The following is a 25,160-nucleotide window of genomic DNA, read 5'->3' as shown; positions in this document are numbered from 1 at the left end:
GACGATCATAGAAAGAAGCAATTACTGATCGCTCATTTCCTCTGCAGTAATAGTGGATGATTCCAACCACGGACAGTTATGGCTTTTCCCACCCTTGGGACCCCCCTATCGGGAGACCAAGGGTCCTGTAAACCCTATTTGTCAATCCAAAGGATGACAGACACCAAAAATTAACTAAAGATTCCATTTGCTTTCAACATAATAGGCCAAATAGAAATGTTTTTTTTCACCATAATTTATAAAAATGTAATTCAATAAACTTTAAAAAACTTAAAAACATTGCATTTAAAAAGGAGACAAAGCAAACAAATACATTATTTTTACTTTAACATACATAAAAAATGTTCTAAATCTATATTTAGAAAAACAAAAAGACATCAGTCCCCTAGCCAAGTAATTAGAATGGGGATAAGAGGCAGATTTCCTGTCAACCTGTTTTACCAATAAAGTGGAAGCCTCCAAGTTCTCTTTCCCCTGAAGCTGATGGATGTAGCAGGCTTTAACCCCTGGGCCCCGGCTCTGCATTGGCCGCACTGTTTTTGCTTCTATAATGTTGTAAACTCATTATAAAAACGTTCCTCAAGAAATATGTTTTTTCTTTAATCCCCGGACACCGGTAAACTATACATATTATTCTTTCCAGCTCAGATTTTATTACAGAAAGCAATGAGGCACCATCGCTAAGGTCATGGTTACAGTTTGGAACCTTTGTAGAACTTTTTGGCAATCAGTCAAATGAAGGGAAGTTGGAAATGGACTTTATAGTAATCTGGAGAATTAGCTGTTTTTAAGGGGGCTCCAGCCAAAAATGTCCCCCTCCCCTCCACCATAAAGGCATCCAAGTGTCTACTGAGGAACCTCCCAAAAGCCCCCTTGATCCAGTCTTCTAAACTATTTTCCCTTTAATCTTTAATAATTTTTGAGTTCTGAATTTTTTGGCTTTTGAAATGGCCTAATGTTGGATCGAGGATAGTAAACGTGAGTAGAGCCCCCATACATACAAAGTGCTACAAGGTACTATAGTCTACCATAGGACTGTCTGCAATCAGCAACCGTTTTCTTATTTTTATCTCAATAGCTTTTGTTTTAGGGTCTTTAAAACAACCAAAAGCAAAGTGAGAAATTTTAATTGTATTTTATGAAGCTCACTTTGTTATATGGTCCCTAAAGGTCCTATTAGACGGTCCGATATTGCCCTGTGTATTAGGGCCAGTGATCACTAAATTCTGTCCTTAAAAATAGTCTTCCCTTCCTGTGTAATAGGGGAATGCAAAGGGCCACACAAATGATCTTGTGATCGCTAGTGTTGAGCTGAGATGCCAAACTGTTTGGTTTCGGCAATGTTCTCTGAACCCGAACACTCTGCATTTGACTCTCCATTGGATGCAGAGGTTGGATCTCGCCCTAGGGAGCCCTGCATGCAGCCTATGGCCTATCACCATATCCATGTTTTCCAGGACTCCCTAAGGCTGTATCCAACTTCATTTGCTGGGAGTCAAATGCTGTGCACTTGGTCTCAGAGAACGTTGCCGAACCCAAACATCTCTGCTCATCTAGTCATGCAGCCCTCTACAGACGATTATTGGGATGGGTAATAGGCTCAGTAACTAAGCACCGATAAATGAGGTCATTTACTATGCATATCATTAGTATAACACAGGGCCAATCCCAAAAAGAAAGCAATAACCCAATCTTACCTTCCACATGACTACTGTAAGTATTGCTAGAACCAACAGCCCCAATAGAATGGCCAGTATGATGACCCACAGGGGAATGGAGAACGATACATTTGGAGTTGCCCAAATCACTGATGTCTTTATCTGGAAAAAAAGAAAACAAAAAGAAAATCATATCAGTCATCTGCGTCCGCATATCTGTCATCACTCAGTAACTTAAACCGGAACATTGGAGGAGTAGACGGTCTAGAAAACAATCTAATGGAACATGATTCGTAAAGTACTTTCCTGGTAAGATCTGTAATCTAGGTTTTGGAAGACGCTTAAAACCCCCAAACACGCACATGTACTTATGTAGATTGATAAATGGGGGGGGGGGGACTTCCTTTATGGGAGCAGAACGAGAGCTCTTAAGCCCATGCTCAGCACTCTGGGAAACCATAAATCTTTCCTATCTGATGACTGAAAGGTTAAATATACATTTTAGCGCGTTTCAATGAAAAATAAATTTACGTTACGACCATAAGTAAAATTGACAGAACTTGGAAACGGTGACTGTAAACTTTAAGATGAAGTTTGGTTTCCTTGGCTCGTGGAAAAACAATGGAAAGAGATTCTTGGTTGTTTTTATACTACTGTGTCCTTATATAAACACACTTTATGGGGATTCGCACTTATGCCTATAGTGCAGGCCCTCAACGATCTGTCAATGCCGAAGTCAAAAACAAAATGTCATTGTGACGTAGTGAGATAAGACAGCTCGCGTAGAGCCTACAAGCCAAGGGAAAAGAGAGCGAAGCCAAGGAAAGAGAGAGAAGCCAGGGGAAAAGAGAGAGAAGCCAGGGGAAAAGAGAGAGAAGCCAGGGGAAAAGAGAGAAGCCAAGGGAAAAGAGAGAGAAGCCAGGGGAAGAGAGAGAGAAGCCAGGGGAAAAGAGAGAAGCCAAGGGAAAAGAGTGAGAAGCCAGGGGAAAAGAGAGAAGCCAAGGGAAAAGAGAGAGAAGACAAGGGAACAGAGAGAGAAGACAAGGGAACAGAGAGAGGAGCCATGGGAAAAGAGAGAGAAGCCAAGGGAAAAGAGAGAGAAGCCAGGGGAAAAGAGAGAAGCCAAGGGAAAAGAGAGAGAAGCCAAGGGAAAAGAGAGAGAAGCCAGGGGAAAAGAGAGAGAAGCCAGGGGAAAAGAGAGAGAAGACAAGGGAACAGAGAGAGAAGACAAGGGAACAGAGAGAGGAGCCATGGGAAAAGAGAGAGAAGCCAAGGGAAAAAAAGAGAAGGCAAGGGAAAAGAGAGAGAAGACAGGGGAAAAGAGAGAGAAGACAGGGGATCAGAGAGAAAAGACAGGGGAACAGAGAGAAAAGACAGGGGAACAGAGAGAGAAGCCAGGGGAAAAGAGAGAGAAGCCAGGGGAAAAGAGAGAGAAGCCAGGGGAAAAGAGAGAGAAGCCAGGGGAAAAGAGAGAAGCCAAGGGAAAAGAGAGAGAAGCCAGGGGAAAAGAGAGAAGCCAAGGGAAAAGAGAGAGAAGACAAGGGAACAGAGAGAGAAGACAAGGGAACAGAGAGAGGAGCCATGGGAAAAGAGAGAGAAGCCAAGGGAAAAGAGAGAGAAGACAGGGGAACAGAGAGAAAAGACAGGGGAACAGAGAGAAAAGGCAAGGGAACAGAGAGAAAAGACAGGGGAACAGAGAGAAAAGGCAGGGGAACAGAGAGAAAAGGCAGGGGAACAGAGAGAGAAGCCAAAGGAACAGAGAGAAAAGACAGGGGAACAGAGAGAGAAGCCAAAGGAACAGAGAGAAAAGGCAGGGGAACAGAGAGAAAAGGCAGGGGAACAGAGAGAAAAGGCAGGGGAACAGAGAGAAAAGGCAGGGGAACAGAGAGAGAAGCCAAAGGAACAGAGAGAAAAGGCAGGGGAACAGAGAGAGAAGCCAAAGGAACAGAGAGAAAAGACAGGGGAACAGAATGAGAAGACAGGGGAACAGAGTGAGAAGACAACGGAAAAGAGAGAGAGGAGGCAAAGGAATGGGTTGCAATAATTGGTAAGTGGGGGGGGGGGTTGACCCTTGAGATCAAATTGATCAACAGAATAAGGGGATAATGATGAATACATTAATGCTAGAGATGAGCGAACTTGGAGCAGCTGGAGTCCATCCAAACCCGATCATTCGGCATGTGATTAGCGGTGGCTGCTGAAGTTGGATAAAGCCCTAAGGCTATGTGGGAATCATGGATATAGTCATTGGCTGTATCCATGTTTTCCAGACAACCTTAGGGCTTTATCCAAGTTCAGCAGCCCCAGCTAATCACATGCCGAACGTTCGGGTTTGGATGGACTCCAGCTGCTCCAGGGTCGCTCATCTCTAATTAATGCCCTTTCCTTACAATAGGGGGGTTGATCCTCAGGCTGTCTGTCTCGGAAGCAGAAAATGTCCTCCCTGTTCTTCTCAGCACTCACTTTTGCCCTCTTCTCATCTTGGAGGTATACCTTCCAAGATGAGGGTCATGGGGGGCAGGTGGCAGTCATGATAATCACGTGCAGGCGTGGTTTTGCCCACATGTGATGATCACGACTGGCACCCATACTTCTGACATGTGCAGATGGCGAGAGTGACAAGGAGAGAATGGGTAAGAGAGAATCTGTGCTGCTCCCCAGGAAAAAACTTTTTTAGGTCCACCCTCTGGGCACCGATGTCGTTTTCACTAGATGGCATGGCCATGAATGATCTTGCACAGTCTCTATATAATGGTACTTGTTATATTACAGCTCACTTCCCCAGCAGAGACATCTGACATTGACATGAAATGTGCACCACAGATGGTGGGGTCGTGTGCTCGGCATATGGAAATGTTATCGGAAGCTAAGCATCACACCAGGAGGCAGGTGGACAACTCCGTCTTCTGAGCGTGACCGTCTGGGAGGCTTGAAACATCCAAACTGTTGTTAAAGGTGGATGCTACGAAGGAAATGAGGGAAGATGGTGCAGGGAGGAAAGCAGGACACCTTTCCCTGGACGACGTCTCTGCCCTTCCTCGATGGAAGGAAATCTCTGCTTCCTCCTACATAAACTCTGAGCCATTAATCTTTATATTCATACATTGTATAGTATCAGTTCTTGTATAGAATTAACAGACGTGGATACAGAGGCCCTCGGAGTTGAGAGCTACCTGGTCGCTGGTTGACTTGCCCTTACATAGCCTGATATGGAGTCTCCTAGGCCAAGCATGGCTGTCCGTGTTATACTTCTGGTGGGGTGACATGGTAGAGATGTGGGGCTCATGGGTCTGAGGTCACTGTGAGGTTTAGTCGGGATGTATTTTAGTAATCAGACCATCCTGAGATCCCCAGATAGCCGCCTGTTTCTCATTTCAGCTTCCATCAGAAAATCTGGCATTCACTATTGGAAATTATAATGTTATTGAAAGTATTTGCCCCCTGGCTTCTTTCATGTTTTAGCACAAATTTGCAAGTGAGACTTTTATCGTTCTGACCTGATGTTGTAGGGACAAAGATCGCTGGTAAGTGATTCCTTACTGAGCTGTAAAGACTGACTACTGTGGCTGCAAGAAGGAGACGCCGGAGGGGGAGGAGGAAATCTTCCACCAGGTTTGAAGGGAACCGGTCACCACGAATGTTATCTATCTAATGTGCTAAGGTTACAGAGCCGAACGAGCGAAGTAGCGTGAGATATATCCATGGGAAAAGATTCTGTATAATTGATTAAAATTCCTGCTCTTTCTACTCTAAGGAGTCCAGTGGGCGGTGTCACTCAATGGAAGACCGCCCATTGGACTCCTAAGCTCCTCCTGCAATATAACACGTTGCCGATAGAACAGATGGCAGATTCATGGTGACAAGTTCCTTTTAATGAAGAGAGCAGTGCTTATACGTGATGTCACAGTCTTTGGTTCCAGTTTTTTTGGATCAACCTTAAAGGGTCGGTGTTACGAAGCAAAGATGGCATAATCAGATGTGTGATACATACATGTATGTACAGGAGAACAAATGTGCTGTTTATAGTGAAGGAACTTACATCCCTGTGACAGCTTTCTTGCCCATGGATCTATTCACTTCCTGGTTTTCTCTCTGACCTGTGACACTGTGGTTGCCAGATAACAGTGCAGACACTTTCCCACAATCCCTCTTGCTTGGGAAGTAACAACCAACCGCCAGTACTAGCGGGACAGATCAGGTGATGGGGACTGAACTGAACATGAGTGACCCAGCCTGGACGCCTGCCGGGCCCTAACCAAGGGCAACAGGATATGGAACCAAGCCGCACATGGGGGTCAGTGAGTCTACAGCTCGGAAACGATACATAGGGCACAAATCCTTTCCCTCTGTCTTGCAGAAGTCATCAAGACATTGCTAACTCGAGTTCCTTAGGGGACTAAAGCATACTTTAAAAAAATCTAATTTTAAAAAATATAAAAACATTTACCCCTTGGGGGATACAGCCAGTTTTCATTTTTGCGCTTTCGTTTTTTCCTCCTCGTGTATATAAGGCCATAGCACTTGCATTTCTCCACCTAGACGCCCAGATGAGCCCTTATTTTTTGTGCCACTAATTGTACTTTGCAATGACAGATGTAATTTGTGCGTAAAATATGTAGTGAAACCAGAAAAAAATTATACGTGTGGTGAAATTAGAAAAAAAAACACATTTATTTTTTATTTGGGGGTTTTCGTTTTTACGCCGTTCGCCCTGACTTGTTATATATGTTCCTCAAGTTGATACGATAACAACAATATGTAAATGTATAACCTTTTTTTAAAAAAAAAAAATATGGCTCCTTAAAATTGCTCTATTCCCAGGCTTATAGCGCTTTCATTTTTTGGTCTGTGGGGCTGTGTGAATTTTTGTGCCGTGATCTGTACTTTCTATTGGTACCTTGATTGCGCATATGCGACTTTTTGATCGCTTTTTATTACAATTTTTCTAGATTCAATGTGACCTAAAATGTGCAATTTTGCACTTTGGAATTTATTTACGCTTACGCCATTTACCGTGCGAGATCAGGAATGTGATTAATTCATAGTTCGGGCGATTACGCACGCGGCGATAGCAAACATGTTTATATATTTATTCATAAAATGGGGAAAGGGGGGTGATTCAAACGTTTATTAGCAGAGGGGATTTTTTATTAATAAAAAAACAACATTTTTTTTTTACACACATACTAGAAGTCCCCCTGGGGTTAGGGTTATTCCCCCTGGGGTTAGGGTTATTCCCCCTGGGGTTAGGGTTATTCCCCCCCTGGGGTTAGGGTTATTCCCCCTGGGGTTAGGGTTATTCCCCCCCTAGGGTTAGGGTTATTCCCCCCTAGGGTTAGGGTTATTCCCCCCTAGGGTTAGGGTTATTCCCCCCTAGGGTTAGTGTTATTCCCCCTGGGGTTAGGGTTATTCCCCCCTAGGGTTAGGGTTATTCCCCCTGGGGTTAGGGTTATTCCCCCTGGGGTTAGGGTTATTCCCCCTGGGGGACTTCTAGTATGACTGCTCTGATCTCTCATAGAGATCTATGCAGTATAGATATACTGCATAGATCGATGAGATAGGCACTCTATTGCTTTTGGCTGCTACAGCCAAAAGCAAAAGAGTGCCGGGCTGGGATCAGCACCATTACGGCACAGACCCCAGCCCGGAGCAGATGTGGGGATCGCCACTCCGCAATCGCGTCGAGGGGGGAAGTTCCCCCCCACTAGACCACCAGGGAAGGCGGACAGCTAGTATTTAGATGCAGCCGTCAACTTTGACAGCTGCATCTAAATACGTAATTAGCAGGCACGGCGATCGGACCGTGCCCGCTATTAGCTGCAGTCCCGGGCTGCATATAGCACCCAGGATTGCGGGAGTTCAGGCCAAGGTCGCCACGCGACCCCCTTCTAAACTCCCCTAGTGGCACCAGGACGTTCAGTAACGTCCTGGTGCAGCTAGGGGTTAAATATCAATTTTTACAAAACTTAATATACAAAAAAAATTAAACAAATAAACATCATTGGTATTGTCCCATTTGCTGAGGGAAACCCCTTTAAAAAAAACCTTTAACAACATATACTGCTATGCAACCAGAGTTTCAGGGATATTCTTCTTTATACCAATAAGTGCAATGTACAAACTATTCCCTCGATTTCTAAATGCAATTGAATCTCTTCAGACGAGGAGCCAGCGCCGTCCCCTCCCGCTGAGTGCGCCTACACGGAGGCCAAACACATCTGTAAATAACCTCATCTACCGCCGGCCTCCGTATTATAAGCAACAGTTCCATAATATTTGTTTTAGTCTTCAAATTCTGCAGATGCCAAATGTCCCATGTCCCGGGCCCGATTTCAGCGCGTTTCTCTCGTTTTTCCATTGAATGAGGAGCGCACGCAGCGAGGGTCACATAGCTGCGCAGATACTGTAAACAGATGTCAGGAATATTAATTGCTCTCCGCTCCGTCTTTATGTTTTCTTTAGAATTATTTCCAACCATTGCATCCCGAACAGTTACTTCTCTTATTAAAACCCTCCGTTCTTTCATTCGCTGTCTGTGTTTACGGCAAAACTGTACAATTTATGAGCGCGAGCAAAAGTCTTATTAGGGAACATCAAATATACAGTCTGCGCCGAGTCCCATTAAAGGCGCTGAGTAAACACGAACGGCTCCTAATAACAGCAGAACCGTATTGAGGCAGAAAATGGTAAACGTTACCACTTGTTGGGAAAAAAATTTGGACAGAGATGAGTGAAATAAACCTGACTATATTAATAATTGTCTATGAAGTGGTCTGTGAAGTTAAAGGGAAACGGTTGCTATAAATATGGCGTTTAATCTACTGACATCAAGTTATGGAGCAAGAGGAGCTGAGAAGATTGATAGATAGTTTGAGTGACAAGACTTAATATACCTTGTAAATAATTGGTCAAAATCCAGAGTCTGGTGGGCGGTCTCATTCAGTCACTGATTAGGACCGCCCATCCGACTCCTCAATCCTAAATGACAAATAAAAATAAATAAAATTCAAGATATACTGAATCTTCTCCCACAGCTTCTAATAGATCAGATTTCTTGTTGAACATGACAGATTCCCTTTAAGCTCCTTAAAAAACCATACTTACCTGACCCACAGAGTCCGGACACAATCAAGAGAATGACATTATGTACTTACTGCTATACTTGCTGCCGGCAGCTTTGCAGGCTGAATGCTATAGGGCATCTTCTTTACTTCAAATGACACATAGGCGGTCAGTGAGTAATATTCATTGTCCCTCTGCAATGAAAACATTCTAAGTGAGTATAAAATGTTTATGGATGATAAGAGAATGAAAACAATATACATATAGCAATGCAGTGTTAGGTCTAGCTGGGGATATTTAGGGATATTCCTATTTTTCAGTATTTTTTTGCCATGTGTGCAGTGAAGACAGGAAGCTCTCACGAGTAGGGTCCTCTCTCCCTATGTAATACCTGGCGGGCAGGGTCCTCTCTCCCTATGGAAGCCCTTGTGGGCAGGGTCCTCTCTCCCTATGTAATACCTGGCGGGCAGGGTCCTCTCTCCCTATGTAATACCTGGCGGGCAGGGTCCTCTCTCCCTATGTAAGTCCTGGCGGGCAGGGTCCTCTTTCCTATGTAATACCTGGCGGGCAGGGTCCTCTCTCCCTATGTAATACCTGGCGGGCAGGCTCCTCTCTCCCTATGTAATACCTGGCGGGCAGGCTCCTCTCTCCCTATGTAATACCTGGTGGACAGGCTCCTCTCTCCCTATGTAATACCTGGCGGGCAGGCTCCTCTCTCCCTGTGTAAGGCCTGGCGGGCAGGCTCCTCTCTCCCTATGTAATACCTGGCGGGCAGGCTCCTCTCTCCCTATGTATTCCCTGGCGGGCAGGCCCCTCTCTCCCTATGTAATACCTGGCGGGCAGGCTCCTCTCTCCCTATGTAATACCTGGCGGGCAGGCTCCTCTCTCCCTATGTAATACCTGGCGGGCAGGCTCCTCTCTCCCTATATAAGCCCTTGTGAGCAGGCTCCTCTCTCCCTATGTAATACCTGGTGGGCAGGCTCCTCTCTCCCTATGTACTACCTGGCGGGCAGGGTCCTCTCTCCCTATGTAATACCTGGCGGGCAGGCTCCTCTCTCCCTATGTAATACCTGGCGGGCAGGCTCCTCTCTCCCTATGTAATACCTGGCGGGCAGGCTCCTCTCTCCCTATGTAATACCTGGCGGGCAGGCTCCTCTCTCCCTATGTAATACCTGGCGGGCAGGCTCCTCTCTCCCTATGTAATACCTGGTGGGCAGGCTCCTCTCTCCCTATGTAAGGCCTGGTGGGCAGGGTCCTCTCTCCCTATGTCAGCCCTGGCGGGCAGGCTCCTCTCTCCTTATGTAATACCTGGCGGGCAGGCTCCTCTCTCCCTATGTAAGCTCTGGCGGGCAGGCTCCTCTCTCCTTATGTAATACCTGGCGGGCAGGCTCCTCTCTCCCTATGTAAGCCCTGGCGGGCAGGCTCCTCTCTCCCTATGTAATACCTGGCGGGCAGGCTCCTCTCTCCCTATGTAATACCTGGTGGGCAGGCTCCTCTCTCCCTATGTAATACCTGGCGGGCAGGCTCCTCTCTCCCTATGTAAGGCCTGGTGGGCAGGCTCCTCTCTCCCTATGTAATACCTGGCGGGCAGGCTCCTCTCTCCCTATGTAAGCCCTGGTGGGCAGGCTCCTCTCTCCCTATGTAATAAATGGCGGGCAGGCTCCTCTCTCCCTATGTAAGCCCTGGCGGGCAGGCTCCTCTCTCCCTATGTAAGGCCTGGTGGGCAGGCTCCTCTCTCCCTATGTAATACCTGGCGGGCAGGCTCCTCTCTCCCTATGTAAGCCCTGGTGGGCAGGCTCCTCTCTCCCTATGTAATACCTGGCGGGCAGGGTCCTCTCTCCCTATGTAAGCCCTGGCGGGCAGGCTCCTCTCTCCCTATGTAAGGCCTGGCGGGCAGGCTCCTCTCTCCCTATGTAAGGCCTGGCGGGCAGGCTCCTCTCTCCTTATGTAAGTCCTGGTGGGCAGGGTCCTCTCTCCCTATGTAATAACTGGCGGGCAGGCTCCTCTCTCCCTATGTAATACCTGGCGGGCAGGCTCCTCTCTCCCTATGTAAGCTCTCGCAGGCAGGCTCCTCTCTCCCTATGTAATACCTGGCGGGCAGGCTCCTCTTTCCCTATGTAATACCTGGTGGGCAGGCTCCTCTCTCCTTATGTAATACCTGGCGGGCAGGCTCCTCTCTCCCTATGTAAGTCCTGGTGGGCAGGCTCCTCTCTCCCTATGTAATACCTGGCGGGCAGGCTCCTCTCTCCCTATGTAAGGCCTGGTGGGCAGGCTCCTCTCTCCCTATGTAAGTCCTGGTGGGCAGGGTCCTCTCTCCCTATGTAATAACTGGCGGGCAGGCTCCTCTCTCCCTATGTAATACCTGGCGGGCAGGCTCCTCTCTCCCTATGTAATACCTGGCGGGCAGGCTCCTCTTTTCCTATGTAATACCTGGCGGGCAGGCTCCTCTCTCCCTATGTAATACCTGGCGGGCAGGCTCCTCTCTCCCTATGTAATACCTGGTGGACAGGCTCCTCTCTCCCTATGTAATACCTGGCGGGCAGGCTCCTCTCTCCCTGTGTAAGTCCTGGTGGGCAGGCTCCTCTCTCCCTATGTAATACCTGGCGGGCAGGCTCCTCTCTCCCTATGTATTCCCTGGCGGGCAGGCCCCTCTCTCCCTATGTAATACCTGGCGGGCAGGCTCCTCTCTCCCTATGTAATACCTGGCGGGCAGGCTCCTCTCTCCCTATGTAATACCTGGCGGGCAGGCTCCTCTCTCCCTATGTAATACCTGGCGGGCAGGCTCCTCTCTCCCTATGTAATACCTGGCGGGCAGGCTCCTCTCTCCCTATGTATTCCCTGGCGGGCAGGCTCCTCTCTCCCTATGTAATACCTGGCGGGCAGGCTCCTCTTTTCCTATGTAATACCTGGCGGGCAGGCTCCTCTCTCCCTATGTAATACCTGGCGGGCAGGCCCCTCTCTCCCTATGTAATACCTGGCGGGCAGGCTCCTCTCTCCCTATGTAATACCTGGCGGGCAGGCTCCTCTCTCCCTATGTAATACCTGGCGGGCAGGCTCCTCTCTCCCTATATAAGCCCTTGTGAGCAGGCTCCTCTCTCCCTATGTAATACCTGGTGGGCAGGCTCCTCTCTCCCTATGTACTACCTGGCGGGCAGGGTCCTCTCTCCCTATGTAATACCTGGCGGGCAGGCTCCTCTCTCCCTATGTAATACCTGGCGGGCAGGCTCCTCTCTCCCTATGTAATACCTGGCGGGCAGGCTCCTCTCTCCCTATGTAATACCTGGCGGGCAGGCTCCTCTCTCCCTATGTAATACCTGGCGGGCAGGCTCCTCTCTCCCTATGTAATACCTGGTGGGCAGGCTCCTCTCTCCCTATGTAAGGCCTGGTGGGCAGGGTCCTCTCTCCCTATGTCAGCCCTGGCGGGCAGGCTCCTCTCTCCTTATGTAATACCTGGCGGGCAGGCTCCTCTCTCCCTATGTAAGCTCTGGCGGGCAGGCTCCTCTCTCCTTATGTAATACCTGGCGGGCAGGCTCCTCTCTCCCTATGTAAGCCCTGGCGGGCAGGCTCCTCTCTCCCTATGTAATACCTGGCGGGCAGGCTCCTCTCTCCCTATGTAATACCTGGTGGGCAGGCTCCTCTCTCCCTATGTAATACCTGGCGGGCAGGCTCCTCTCTCCCTATGTAAGGCCTGGTGGGCAGGCTCCTCTCTCCCTATGTAATACCTGGCGGGCAGGCTCCTCTCTCCCTATGTAAGCCCTGGTGGGCAGGCTCCTCTCTCCCTATGTAATAAATGGCGGGCAGGCTCCTCTCTCCCTATGTAAGCCCTGGCGGGCAGGCTCCTCTCTCCCTATGTAAGGCCTGGTGGGCAGGCTCCTCTCTCCCTATGTAATACCTGGCGGGCAGGCTCCTCTCTCCCTATGTAAGCCCTGGTGGGCAGGCTCCTCTCTCCCTATGTAATACCTGGCGGGCAGGGTCCTCTCTCCCTATGTAAGCCCTGGCGGGCAGGCTCCTCTCTCCCTATGTAAGGCCTGGCGGGCAGGCTCCTCTCTCCCTATGTAAGGCCTGGCGGGCAGGCTCCTCTCTCCTTATGTAAGTCCTGGTGGGCAGGGTCCTCTCTCCCTATGTAATAACTGGCGGGCAGGCTCCTCTCCCTATGTAATACCTGGCGGGCAGGCTCCTCTCTCCCTATGTAAGCTCTCGCAGGCAGGCTCCTCTCTCCCTATGTAATACCTGGCGGGCAGGCTCCTCTTTCCCTATGTAATACCTGGTGGGCAGGCTCCTCTCTCCTTATGTAATACCTGGCGGGCAGGCTCCTCTCTCCCTATGTAAGTCCTGGTGGGCAGGCTCCTCTCTCCCTATGTAATACCTGGCGGGCAGGCTCCTCTCTCCCTATGTAAGGCCTGGTGGGCAGGCTCCTCTCTCCCTATGTAAGTCCTGGTGGGCAGGGTCCTCTCTCCCTATGTAATAACTGGCGGGCAGGCTCCTCTCTCCCTATGTAATACCTGGCGGGCAGGCTCCTCTCTCCCTATGTAATACCTGGCGGGCAGGCTCCTCTTTTCCTATGTAATACCTGGCGGGCAGGCTCCTCTCTCCCTATGTAATACCTGGCGGGCAGGCTCCTCTCTCCCTATGTAATACCTGGTGGACAGGCTCCTCTCTCCCTATGTAATACCTGGCGGGCAGGCTCCTCTCTCCCTGTGTAAGTCCTGGTGGGCAGGCTCCTCTCTCCCTATGTAATACCTGGCGGGCAGGCTCCTCTCTCCCTATGTATTCCCTGGCGGGCAGGCCCCTCTCTCCCTATGTAATACCTGGCGGGCAGGCTCCTCTCTCCCTATGTAATACCTGGCGGGCAGGCTCCTCTCTCCCTATGTAATACCTGGCGGGCAGGCTCCTCTCTCCCTATGTAATACCTGGCGGGCAGGCTCCTCTCTCCCTATGTAATACCTGGCGGGCAGGCTCCTCTCTCCCTATGTATTCCCTGGCGGGCAGGCTCCTCTCTCCCTATGTAATACCTGGCGGGCAGGCTCCTCTTTTCCTATGTAATACCTGGCGGGCAGGCTCCTCTCTCCCTATGTAATACCTGGCGGGCAGGCTCCTCTCTCCCTATGTAATACCTGGTGGGCAGGCTCCTCTCTCCCTATGTAATACCTGGTGGGCAGGCTCCTCTCTCCCTATGTAATACCTGGCGGGCAGGGTCCTCTCTCCCTATGTAATACCTGGTGGGCAGGCTCCTCTCTCCCTATGTAATACCTGGTGGGCAGGCTCCTCTCTCCTTATGTAATACCTGGCGGGTAGGCTCCTCTCTCCCTATGTAATACCTGGTGGGCAGGCTCCTCTCTCCTTATGTAATACCTGGCGGGCAGGCTCCTCTTTTCCTATGTAATACCTGGCGGGCAGGCTCCTCTCTCCCTATGTAAGGCCTGGCGGGCAGGCTCCTGTCTCCCTATGTAATACCTGGCGGGCAGGCTCCTCTCTCCTTATGTAAGCTCTCGCAGGCAGGGTCCTCTTTTCCTATGTACAAGTTTGTCATTTACTTTATTCACATTGTATTTACTTGATTTTATGTTACATTCTGTATTTTTTCCATCTGTACAGCGCTCTGGATTCATATTGGTTGTCACTTTTTGAGCTGGCAATCACCATGTTGTCTATTGCAGTGATTTTCAAACAGTGTGCCGCGACACATGGTCGGGTGTGCCGCAGGGAAAGTTCCCCAAACTATGGTGCCCCTGCAGATCGCCCCGCTGCTGCTGTCCACTTCACCTACTGGCCGCCTGTAGCGCCTGGACGTGCTCCTCCTATCCAATCAGCGGAGACCGGGAGCATGGTGCGTGGGCTGTGATGCACGCATCCAATCAACGTGTGCTCTACGGCCCGCCGCAGCGCACCACGCTCCCGGTCTCCGCTGATTGGAGGAGCACGTCCGGGCCCTATGGGCGGCCAGTAGGTGAGGCGGACAGCAGCGGCGACCATCTCGGAAGAGGTGAGGAGGAAGGGGGGGAGAGAAACATGGGGATGGGGGAGAGAAACATGGGGATGGGGGAGAGAAACAGCGGAGAGAAGCAGGGGGGAGAGAAGTTTGGTGGAGAGAAGCACAGGAGAGAAGCATGGGGGAGAGAAGCACAGGAGAGAAGCAGGGGGGAGAAGTATGGTGGAGAGAAGCACAGGAGAGAAGCAGGGGGGAGAAGTATGGTGGAGAGAAGCACAGGGGGGAGAAGAAAACAGGCCCAGGTTTCACACCGAGTGAGTATAAATACATTTAGAATCTATATTATTAACTATATGTATAATATGTACTGTTTTAGTGTCATTTTGTGCCATTTTGGTCGGTGGTGTGCCCCGGGATTTTTTAAGTATAAAAAGTGTGCCGCGGCTCAAAAAAGGTTGAAAATCACTGGTCTATTGCACTAAAACTTAATGTAAGTCAGCTAGTAACAGTATCTGATACTAAACTTGCGCACCCGACATATTTCTGGATTAGACACCGCTCATACACCCCTATGTCTTCAGTGTCGGAGACCATGTGGTCTGAACCTCTAAGCTATTCCTTAGAAGAAATATTGCTCACGGCTGTCTCACTCAATGTCCTGGTAAGATCTTCCCACAAGAACCCATATGGTGTAAACCAACCAAGTCAGACTCCCTACCGAGCCCGCCTGTTGTTGCATCCCTCCAGTGGTCGTGTTTCGCGGGGACTGTGGTCTTCTTGTTCAGGTTCTTCTCATGTCAACATTGAATGTTTATTTATCTTTAAGAACGACCATCTGATGACGGCAAATACTATCACTGAGTGTACTGATGGCTGAGACATCTCTCTGAATGAAACCCCAGATCCAGCGCCTGCAGAGTCCCCCAGAGCCTCCACGTGTATGGAGGAGCAAGCTCATGTGTAGACAAGTGGCCCGCTGCCAGATGTGAGCAGATCTCCAATCTCCACATTTCATCCTCTCCCCAGTCAGGAGAAAACATTTCTAAAACCTGGAGCCTCCCTGACATTGTGCACAACATCGACGTCCAATTACAGAAAAACTGGAGCAGAATAGGATAATTTATGGCTTCTCTTCCCGAAATAATTCCTTACAGACGCCGTATCACACGCACGGATCCAATGCCGTCCTTACTTTGTTTTGACTCAACAATTTAATTCTATATATAGAAGATCCCGGGAGACGCGAGGAGATATTCTTATCTCATGAATGGGATTTCATACGATTGGGCAATAGAGCCAGATGCGAAGACAATGTTATCGAAGGAAGGAAGGAATGGAGCAGTCACTGGTGGGCTGAACGTCTCACCCACCAAGGTGCCCTAAATATCCAGGGAAGGCGACGCCATCTGCAGCTTTTAGGGGGCTATTCTCATGGGTTTACTCATTAGATTTATTATGTGCAATCAAATTAAAGGGGTTCTCCAAGCTTAAAGGGGTATTCCAACATAATATAGGAGATAACAAGCTGATTGTCAGGGATTTGACAGCCTGGATCCCACCAATCCCAAGAACGGGGGATGCAATGGATGGAATGCACGGCCCATGCTCCATTCATTCTATGGCAGTCAGACCCCCAGCGATCAACTTAGTATCTCCTTTTCTATGGACAGAGAATGACAGGCTGAGGGGGGAACACTATTTTAACAGCAACTACCCTTTTTGCTTTGATTGGGAAGAGAGGGCACCCAAACAAGTTGAACTACTAAATACTGTAAATAAGTTCCCTTAAAGGGGTATTCTAACTTGAAATAACTATTCACAGGATAGGGATAACTGCCAGATTGCGGCCAGTCTGACCCCGGGATCCCCCCTCCATTTCCAGCACAGGGCCTTGTGTCATCCTTTACTGTCCGTTCATTGCCTATGGAGCTGGCGGAGATCACTGAGTATACACTTGGCCACCTTCAGCAGCTCCCATGGCAAATGAATATGTAAACACAAAGAGCCAGGGTCCCACTCAGGGGGTTCTGACTGCAGGGAGGGCAGGGGACAGGTTATTATAACTCAGAATACCCCTTTAACATCAGCCCCTTTTAGTAGTCTGGATTTCTGGCCACACATCATTGACATTTTTTAGTTACTGTAAATGAAAGACATGGGAAATACAAAAACTTTATATTTTCCAAGAGAAAAAAAACTAATAAAAACCAGCAAAGTAGTGAAAGGCTATACTGTAATATAAGTCTCATCTGCCATTGGGAGTGCGCTGCACAATAAGCATGTACTGCTGGATGGGGTTTCATCTGTAATCCGGGATGATTCATCTTATTAATATTCCCCGCTTTGATTCTCCTCCAGAAGCAGCTGGTCCTGGCCGCCGGACAATGCAAACAATCATTATGTCATTGGACTTATAGCTGCTCCCAAAATAACCGCTGCCTGTCTACAATCGGAGCAGGAGACGTCCATTGTATGGTAGTGCTATATGTGTAACCAGTGAGTGGTCGGGACTGGAAGAGGATATCAGCAAATCTATATATGCACCCAGGAGGGTAATGGGAAGTTCTGGGCCGCAATGCAAAACCCTAAAACACAGGGATGGGGAACCTTGGCCCTGCAGCTACAACTCCCATCATGCATGTGTGATGTCCTACTATTAGTGATCTTTGCACCTGTCAAAAAGCTCTCTCTCAGGTTAGGTGGTAGATGAGGTATTTACGGTTTCCCCACTAGTTGTCAGTGTTATATGTGTCAGTGTATATGTATTCTATTGCACAGTTGAGGAAGGTCATGGGTTAATGTCTGTTGTACCATGTGTTTTGTGCTGACCAATAGGATGTGCTCTCTCTCTCAACCTATCCTGGCCCTTTACACAAACTCAGCCCCTGTAGGAGCAGTTAGCTCCATGTGGGAGTAAGTACGCAGTTCAGTTGAGTTCAGCCATGAGTGTGAACAGATTCAATTAGAGACCAACAGTTCTTCTACCACTACTACTATATCTATTATGAAGTGCTAAGCACACAACATGGAGAGTAGTCACCAAGGAACACCCTGACTCTTGCCAGGAACACATCTAAACAGAGCAGGGCAGTATTTTGAACAAGATAGGAACTAGCCTCAGTGGGACAAAGCAAACAGTATACAAGGTCTCTGTATCCTACTGCGCATTGCAGGTTACTGGGAAGGCTTGGACACTTAGCTACATCCAGATAACCACAGCTGGAGCTTGTACTACCCTACTGGGACGGGTTCTATGCTACCAGAGGGAAGAAGACTGTCAGACAGTGTCTAAACTTGAGTATGAGTATCACTTCACTCAAGATATCTACTTAAAAGTTCAAGCAGAGTACACAGCTACACTGGGCTGGGGCTCATTTAGCAAACTCCTCTCCTTTGCTCTATTCTTCACTCTACAAGCACCGCAACAACTACCTCTCTTACTTCTCTCAAGCACCTGCCTCCAGCGTTAAGGTTAAGCATTCAAGAGTGTCAAGATTTATTGAAACCGTGTACTGTAACCTGCAACAGAGGTGATGGGGTCGGAGGCATTGGTGCAGTGTATGAAATATAACAGTATGTATACAGTATATAGTTCTATAGTCACCTGGAGGAAGGTCTCTGCCCATAGCCGGGAGCGGATCTTCAGCACCGCTCGCTCCGCTCCTCTCAGCTGCTTCACTCTGCAGGAGATCTTCGAGCATGAGACGGTGGAGCAATTCTGCAGTGAGAGAAACCCACAGACGCGTCATTGCTGCTTCTCCATTATTACTAATCTTACCAGGTTTTTTTACATTTCAGAACTTTTTAAGTGTACTTTTTTTTTGCTCTGCTACATCTGGCATACATAGTTGTTTAGCATGTGACAAGTTTGTCTCATCTGCATGTAAGAAGCTCAGCTCTGCTACATCTGGCATATGTAATTTATCTGCATGCAAATACATCAGTTTGTGCTATACCTATGAGCTGTGCCAAATGGAAACCTCAGCTCTGCTACCTCTGAGAAGCTCAGCTCTGCTACATCTGGTATACATAGTAATTTGTATGTGTAACCTGTCTCTCCTACATCTGGTATACATAGTTCACCTCCCAGTCAGTGATTGGCTGAGCGGGCTGTCACTCCCAGATGTCGGAGAGACAGGTGACACATATCAATGTACCAAAACTTTTTGCAAAGTTTGGAACAACTCTCGTCAGTCTCGGATCTGTCATCTCTAATAATAATTGTGTCCACTGCGTCTGTAACAGCAACAAAGCGCAAATGCTGAGGACGGAGCTGGTCACCCTGACCCATCCGCCATATGTGCCGGATCAGCAGCCACGTTCCAGACCAGCAGCCGGCCAGATCTGCTGATGTTTCCCAGCTCTAGTGATCAGCTGATCGGCCGTTCAGCCTCCAGCCAGCTGTCCGTGCGCTCCCCTCTCTTCTAGTTACGGAATTCTTTTCGTTATCTACAACAGATTTATGGACCCGGCCAGCAAAATAATTACTAAATCTTCCAACAACAATCACATAAAAATCGCAACAAAACATCTTTCCAGACGAGAGAATAAGCCGAGGGCCCCGGAGCGACTGATCCAACGTGTTTCCAATTAACGGCGTAAAAAAATGCGTCTATCTTACAAGTGGAGAGATGAAATCGTTGGCGTACTCGCTCCTGTGACAATACAGATCCAGATGGAAGGGGCCCGTGAGATGACGGCAGCCTGTGCAGGAGGGGGAGGGGCGTTCTATCATTGGGCACAGTCACTAAATCAGCCAGTACTGGCGGCCATCTTGCCTCAGGTACCCATGCGTTCTGCGCCTTGGAGGAAAACATCACTCTGACTCCGCTCAGCTCTTAAAGGGGTTATCTGGAGAGCAGGAAGGCTCCTACCTCTTCTGCTCTCCGGTGCTCTACTTCCTCCCTCTGTGCTTCTGTGCTATAACTTCTGCAGACTAGGGAGGTGGGAGCATGGTGCAGGCACTACAGGCATTGCATGCAGGCGTCCCGCGCAATGACCAATAGCTAACCAATGTCGTCAAGACATCAGTAATACTGGGCAGCTATTGGTCATTGCCGCAATTTGCTCCCTCCATATACTCATCTGCAGAGGAAGTAAGTGGAGCGATGGAGAGCGGAAGAGGTAGGACCTTTCCTGCTCTACCAACAACCCCTTTAAAGGAGAACTCCAGCAAAGACAAAAACTACAGTACGGGCAGGGGGTGGAGGGAACATAATAAAGAATGTATACTTACCGGTCCCCATGCCCCTGCAGCGATGAGTCAATAGAGTAGTCACGACCCAGGGAAAACTAACTACTCAGCCAATCAGTGACGGCCCAGCCCTGAGTTGCCATCCATCAGCCGGGTCATGACATTGCAGGAGGATCCCGGTGGGGGTCACAGGGACTGGTGAGTATACATTCTTTCTTATGTTCCCCCCTGACCTCTGCCAGCATTGTATTTTTTTAGATGGAGTTCTCCTTTATTATACATTTTTGGGGTAACCAAGACAGATTGTCTTAGCAAGCAGGAGGGTTGAGCATAACCCAATAGCTCTGACGTCTCCACATCTTGAAGGGACGTCTCAGGGGTCCTTGGCTCAGCCAATCTATTTCTTAATGATAATCATCCCATGTAAGTAGTCCCAGAGTCTGGCTGCTTAGAGGGATAACCGCTGGCTGATTGAATATACTTATGTGCTTACTATATAATGCTATGTTCTTACCAGTAGTTTAGTTGGGATGGGGATGTGCCTCAAGGGCTCCGCCACTGCTACATCCCTCCGACTCACTGCATGGGAGACGCTGGAGTTGCGGAGGAAAGCCGCTAACTCTGGGGTGTCTTCGGGTTCACTTGGCTGAGGAGGAAAAACGTCAGACATGAATGTGCGCAATGGAAAACGACAGCAGATGAATCTAAGACCTTTCACTATGAGGTTACTCTTATGCAGGCAGTGGTAGCTGGAAGGCCAAATCAAAAGGCGCTACCCCACCTCCAGCAAAGCTCCAGCCCAGCGATGGGGAACCTGCCGCCCTCCAGCTGATGTATGTCCGGGCATGATGGGAATTGTAGTCTTGCAACAGCTGGAGAACGGCAGGTTCCCCATCCCTGCCCTAGCCTATCCCTACTCCAGCAGGGCTCCACCTCTCCCCATCTAATGGAGTTCCAGCCTATGCCTCCTCCTCCAGCCTATGCCTCCTCCTCCTCCAGCCTATCCTCCCTCCTCTTCTAGCCTATCCTCCCTCCTCCTCCAGCCTATCCCTCCTTTTCCAGACTAACCTCCGTCCTCTTCCAGCCTATCCACCCTCCTCCTCCAGCCTCTTCCTCTCTCCTCCTACAGCCTCCTCCCTCATTCTCGAGCCTATCCTCCCTCCTCCTCCAGCCTATTCTTCCTCCTCCTTCAGCCTATCCTTTTCCAGACTAACCTCCCTCCTCCTCCAGCCTGTCTCCTCTTTCTTTGATTCTGTGTGAAAACTACCATATCTGACCCACAATGCTCAGTGCACACACACCCTAATAGTTCTGTGGTTGTCACAGGACTTAGGATGTAAAGGGGTACTCCGATAAAAGAAAATATTTTCAAATTAACCAGTTTTAGGAAGTTATACACTTTGTAATTCACTTCTACTAAAAAAACTCCAGTCTTCCACTACTTACCAGCTGCTGTATGTCCTGCAGGAAGTGATGTTTTCTCTCCAATCTGACACAGTGCTCTCTGCTGCCACCTCTGTCCATGTCAGGAACTGTCCAGAGCAGCAGCAAATCCTCATAGGAAACCTCTCCTGCTCTGGACAGTTCCTGACATGGACAGAGGTGGCAGCAGAGAGCACTTTGTCAGACTGGAGAGAATACACCACTTCCTGCAGGACATACAGCAGCTGGTAAGTACTGGAAGACTGGAGTATTTTTTTTTTTAAATATAAGTCATTTACAAATCTGTTTAACCTTCTGTCACCACTTGATCTGAAAACATTTGTTTTTGTTTTTTTTTTTATTTCAGAGTGGCCCTTTAAGTACTAGGAGGGGAATATTTGCAATGCTTTTTAGTTTATAAAACTAAATCTAAGAATTATTTATCAGTTGATACAATAATAAATTAGTCAATAATAAGTGTTTGAGCCCAGCATATTCCGCAGTGTTGTACAGAACATGGACTGGTATCCTCATAACCCCGACCCCAGCACCCCAATAGCTGACCACTCCGCCATACACATAGAATGCACTGCATTATTACATGGCGTCCTTGTATTCTGCTCCTTTTACCTGTGTAATGTTAGTGCATTGTCCCCTATACAAGGCATTGCTGGTCCTGGGAGGAAAGGATCTGCGTCTGTGCAATTAGTGCGACTTCAATAAAAGATGAAAAGTACCAGGAAAATTAACAAGCGGCTGCAAACAGCAAAGGAATTACCCTCGGAAACCCCTCACATGTGCGGCCCATATGGGGGAGCCAAGAAGGATATTATCTCATAAATCCCACTAGGGACAGAGCCGTATATATCTGCTGGGATCTGGGACGGATGAAAAACCCAGCGACAAATAAGACCCTGTGGGAAAGTAACCACAGCCAGGAAGCGGATGAAGTCTTAATCTTAAAGGGGAACTCCAGTGAAAAAAATACTTTTCAAATCATCTGGTGCCAGAAAGTTATACAGATTTGTACTTTATTTCCATATAAAAATCTCCAGTCTTCCAGTACTTATCAGCTGCTGTATGTCCTGACGGAAGAAGTGTATTCTCTCCAGTCTGACACAGTGCTCTCTGCTGCCACCTCTGTCCATGTCAGGAACTGTCCAGAGCAGGAGAGGTTTTCTATGGGGATTTGCTGCTGCTCTGGACAGTTCCTGACATGGACAGAGGTGGCAGCAGAGAGCACTGTGTCAGACTGGAGAGAATACACCACTTCCTGCAGGACATACAGCAGCTGATAAGTGCTGGAAGACTGAAGATTTTTAAATAGAAGTAAATAACAAATCTATATAACTTTTTAACACCAGAGCACCCCTTTAATTTCAGTATAGAAATGAGGGTAACCAGACAGACACTGATCTGATATGCGCAGAGAAGATTTGTTAGAAATGTATCCTATTCAGATAAAGTATTAGAATGATTTGCTGATCTAATAGACACATTGTAACATGACAACACCTGGGAACCCCCCCATAAGCCATACACATGCTTCAGAGGAATAAGTCCCCCCATGTGTTAAAAAGAAACCAACAAATTCAGGCATCATGCAATACCGTGTTTACCCAGCAGTGGCCGCTGTAGGGAGTAAGCACAGCTTCAAGGAGATCCGATCAAAACGATCAGCTGAACGTCGGGATGGATTCCTTTTTTTATTGCATTTAGACACAATTGACACATAATAAATTTACATACCTTAATGTTTAAAGGGTTAATAGTGCTGCTCGGGTGGCATTGTAAGGGTCCCTCTGTCTCAATGTGAAATATATATAGGAGGGACTCTTTTAATTTATTCTCTTCGGGCCACTCCACGGTAAGATCCGTCTCCCCAACCGCACTAGGTCCAATATTATGGAGCTTTATAAAAAAAAATAATAATAATAAAAAAAGGAAATTTGTTACAACTTATTCTTATAACAGGACTGTGGTAGATACCATAGATTTCAGTGGAGGAGCAATAGAGAAGACTGGCGAGACACAAGCAGCTGTTACTTATATCTGATGGACGGTCATAAGTCTCCAACTGAGGAAAATCTCTTTAAAGCACTTTAGTAATGATTTGTGTATAATAATAGTAATTGTGTACACAGCTCCTGTGCAGACTAAGGGGTCTCTATGGTTACAGATTCCCCCTCCCACCCATTACTTTCTGTAGATAAGAAAATAGAGGAGGCGGAGGTAGTAGTAGTTGTGTAAGACATGACAGCAGGCAAATGGCACGCGGCAGGGATGCCCTCTCTCCCCTCTCATCTTCATCCTGACACTGGAACCTTTTCTCCGACACGTTAGGAATAATACGGACATCTCTGGAATATCTGTGGGTCAGAGGGTACACAAAGTAGCGGCGTATGCGGATGATCTTCTCTTTTTCCTTACACAGCCCTCGGTGTCCCTCCCCAACCTTCTCTCAGAACTCTCGCGATACCAGGCCCTATCTCATTATAAGATCAATCTGCAGAAATCTGAGGCGCTCAACCTCACCCTTCCCGCTGCCGGGGTCTCCGTGCTGGAATCTTCTTTCCCCTTCCGCTGGGCTCGCTCATCTCTCACGTATCTAGGGATCCACCTGACGCCGTCAGTATCGGACATCTTTAAGACAAACTTTCCACCTATGCTTCGGCGCATTGAGGCAGACTTGCTGCGGTGGCACAAGGGCACCTTCACATGGTTCGGGCGTTGTTCGATCTTCAAGATGAACGTCTTGCCTCGCCTATTATACCTCTTCCAGGCCCTACCTGTGGCGGTGCCTATGTCCTACTTCCGGCAACTCTCGTCCATTCTCACCAGGTTCATATGGGCACATAAGCAGCCCAGACTGGCAAAGCTAGTCTTAAACCGGCCTAAATTAAGGGGGGGATTGGGACTTCCTAACCTCTACCACTATTACGTTGCGGCCCACCTCTCTCGAGTGGTTGACTGGCACCGCCATGCACCCACGAAAGCATGGGTGTGCCTGGAAATGGCGTTGTCCCCTCTTTCCCTGTTGGCAGCCCCGTGGCTACCTGGCGCCTCCAGCCTAGTGAGCTCACACCCTACCATCGCTCCGACCCTAAAAGTCTGCCAGAAACACCTGTCCTCGGGCTACTTGGGCCCACATCCCTCCCCTCTGTTTCCCGTCTTAGGTAATCCCTCCTTTCCGACTAGTGTTGAGGACCCGGTCTTCCGCACGTGGCTCCGAACGGGCAACTTTCGGGCTTCCTCCTTCATTACGGGTCAGACCTGGCTTTCCATTTCTGCGCTCAATGACCTGACTGATCCTTTACCTCTTGGATTCTGGAGAGCACTCCAGCTTCACCACTTTCTCCGGTCTCTCCCTAACCCCTCATGCTTTACACGGCCACTTACTCAGTTTGAGTCTCTTTGCTTGGGCTCCGACCCTCTACGCCACACTCTTTCTCTCATTTATGCCATGTTGGGCTCTCCACCAGAACAGCCACCACTCCCATACCTCACCGCTTGGGAGGAAGACCTCAATATTACCTTCACGGCGACACAGGTTGAGCGGGTTCTCACCTGTACGCACTCTTCATCCATCTCCTCTCGTCTCCAGGAGGCGGGTTATAAGCTTCTCTCCAGATGGTACCGGGTTCCTACCCGGCTGCATAGGATCTTCCCGGACGTATCTCCCCTGTGCTGGCGAAACTGTGGTGGAGAGGGCTCCCTATTACATATTTTCTGGAGCTGTCCTAGGGTGGTGCCTTTTTGGAAGGAAGTGTGGCGCATCATCTCCACCTTCACCGACCGTCGGCTCCCCTTTTCTCCATCGTTCTTTCTCCTGCATTTATCGGAGATCCCCCTCAAATCCTACCGTCGTTCTGTGCTCCGACACCTGGTCAATGCG

General features: G+C 48.6%; 1 protein-coding gene across 1 annotated transcript in view; it reads right to left on the bottom strand.

Moving 5' to 3' along the window:
* ITGA8 (integrin subunit alpha 8) overlaps positions 1 to 25,160 on the bottom strand; it is a 133,586-nt gene that overhangs the window by 3,623 nt on the left and 104,803 nt on the right. Inside the window, exons 25-29 of the mRNA XM_069959473.1 lie at positions 23,015 to 23,176; positions 20,358 to 20,489; positions 18,254 to 18,367; positions 8,813 to 8,914; positions 1,698 to 1,820 (exon numbers count right to left, since the gene is read on the bottom strand). Coding sequence (XP_069815574.1) covers positions 1,698 to 1,820; positions 8,813 to 8,914; positions 18,254 to 18,367; positions 20,358 to 20,489; positions 23,015 to 23,176 — 633 coding nt within the window. The remainder of the gene's footprint in view (positions 1 to 1,697; positions 1,821 to 8,812; positions 8,915 to 18,253; positions 18,368 to 20,357; positions 20,490 to 23,014; positions 23,177 to 25,160) is intronic.

This window comes from Dendropsophus ebraccatus, chromosome 2 (assembly GCF_027789765.1).
Source record: "Dendropsophus ebraccatus isolate aDenEbr1 chromosome 2, aDenEbr1.pat, whole genome shotgun sequence".
Taxonomy (NCBI): Eukaryota; Metazoa; Chordata; class Amphibia; order Anura; family Hylidae; genus Dendropsophus; species Dendropsophus ebraccatus.
The sequence above is the reverse complement of the archived record's forward strand: the minus strand, read 5'-3'. Positions and strand labels throughout refer to the sequence as shown.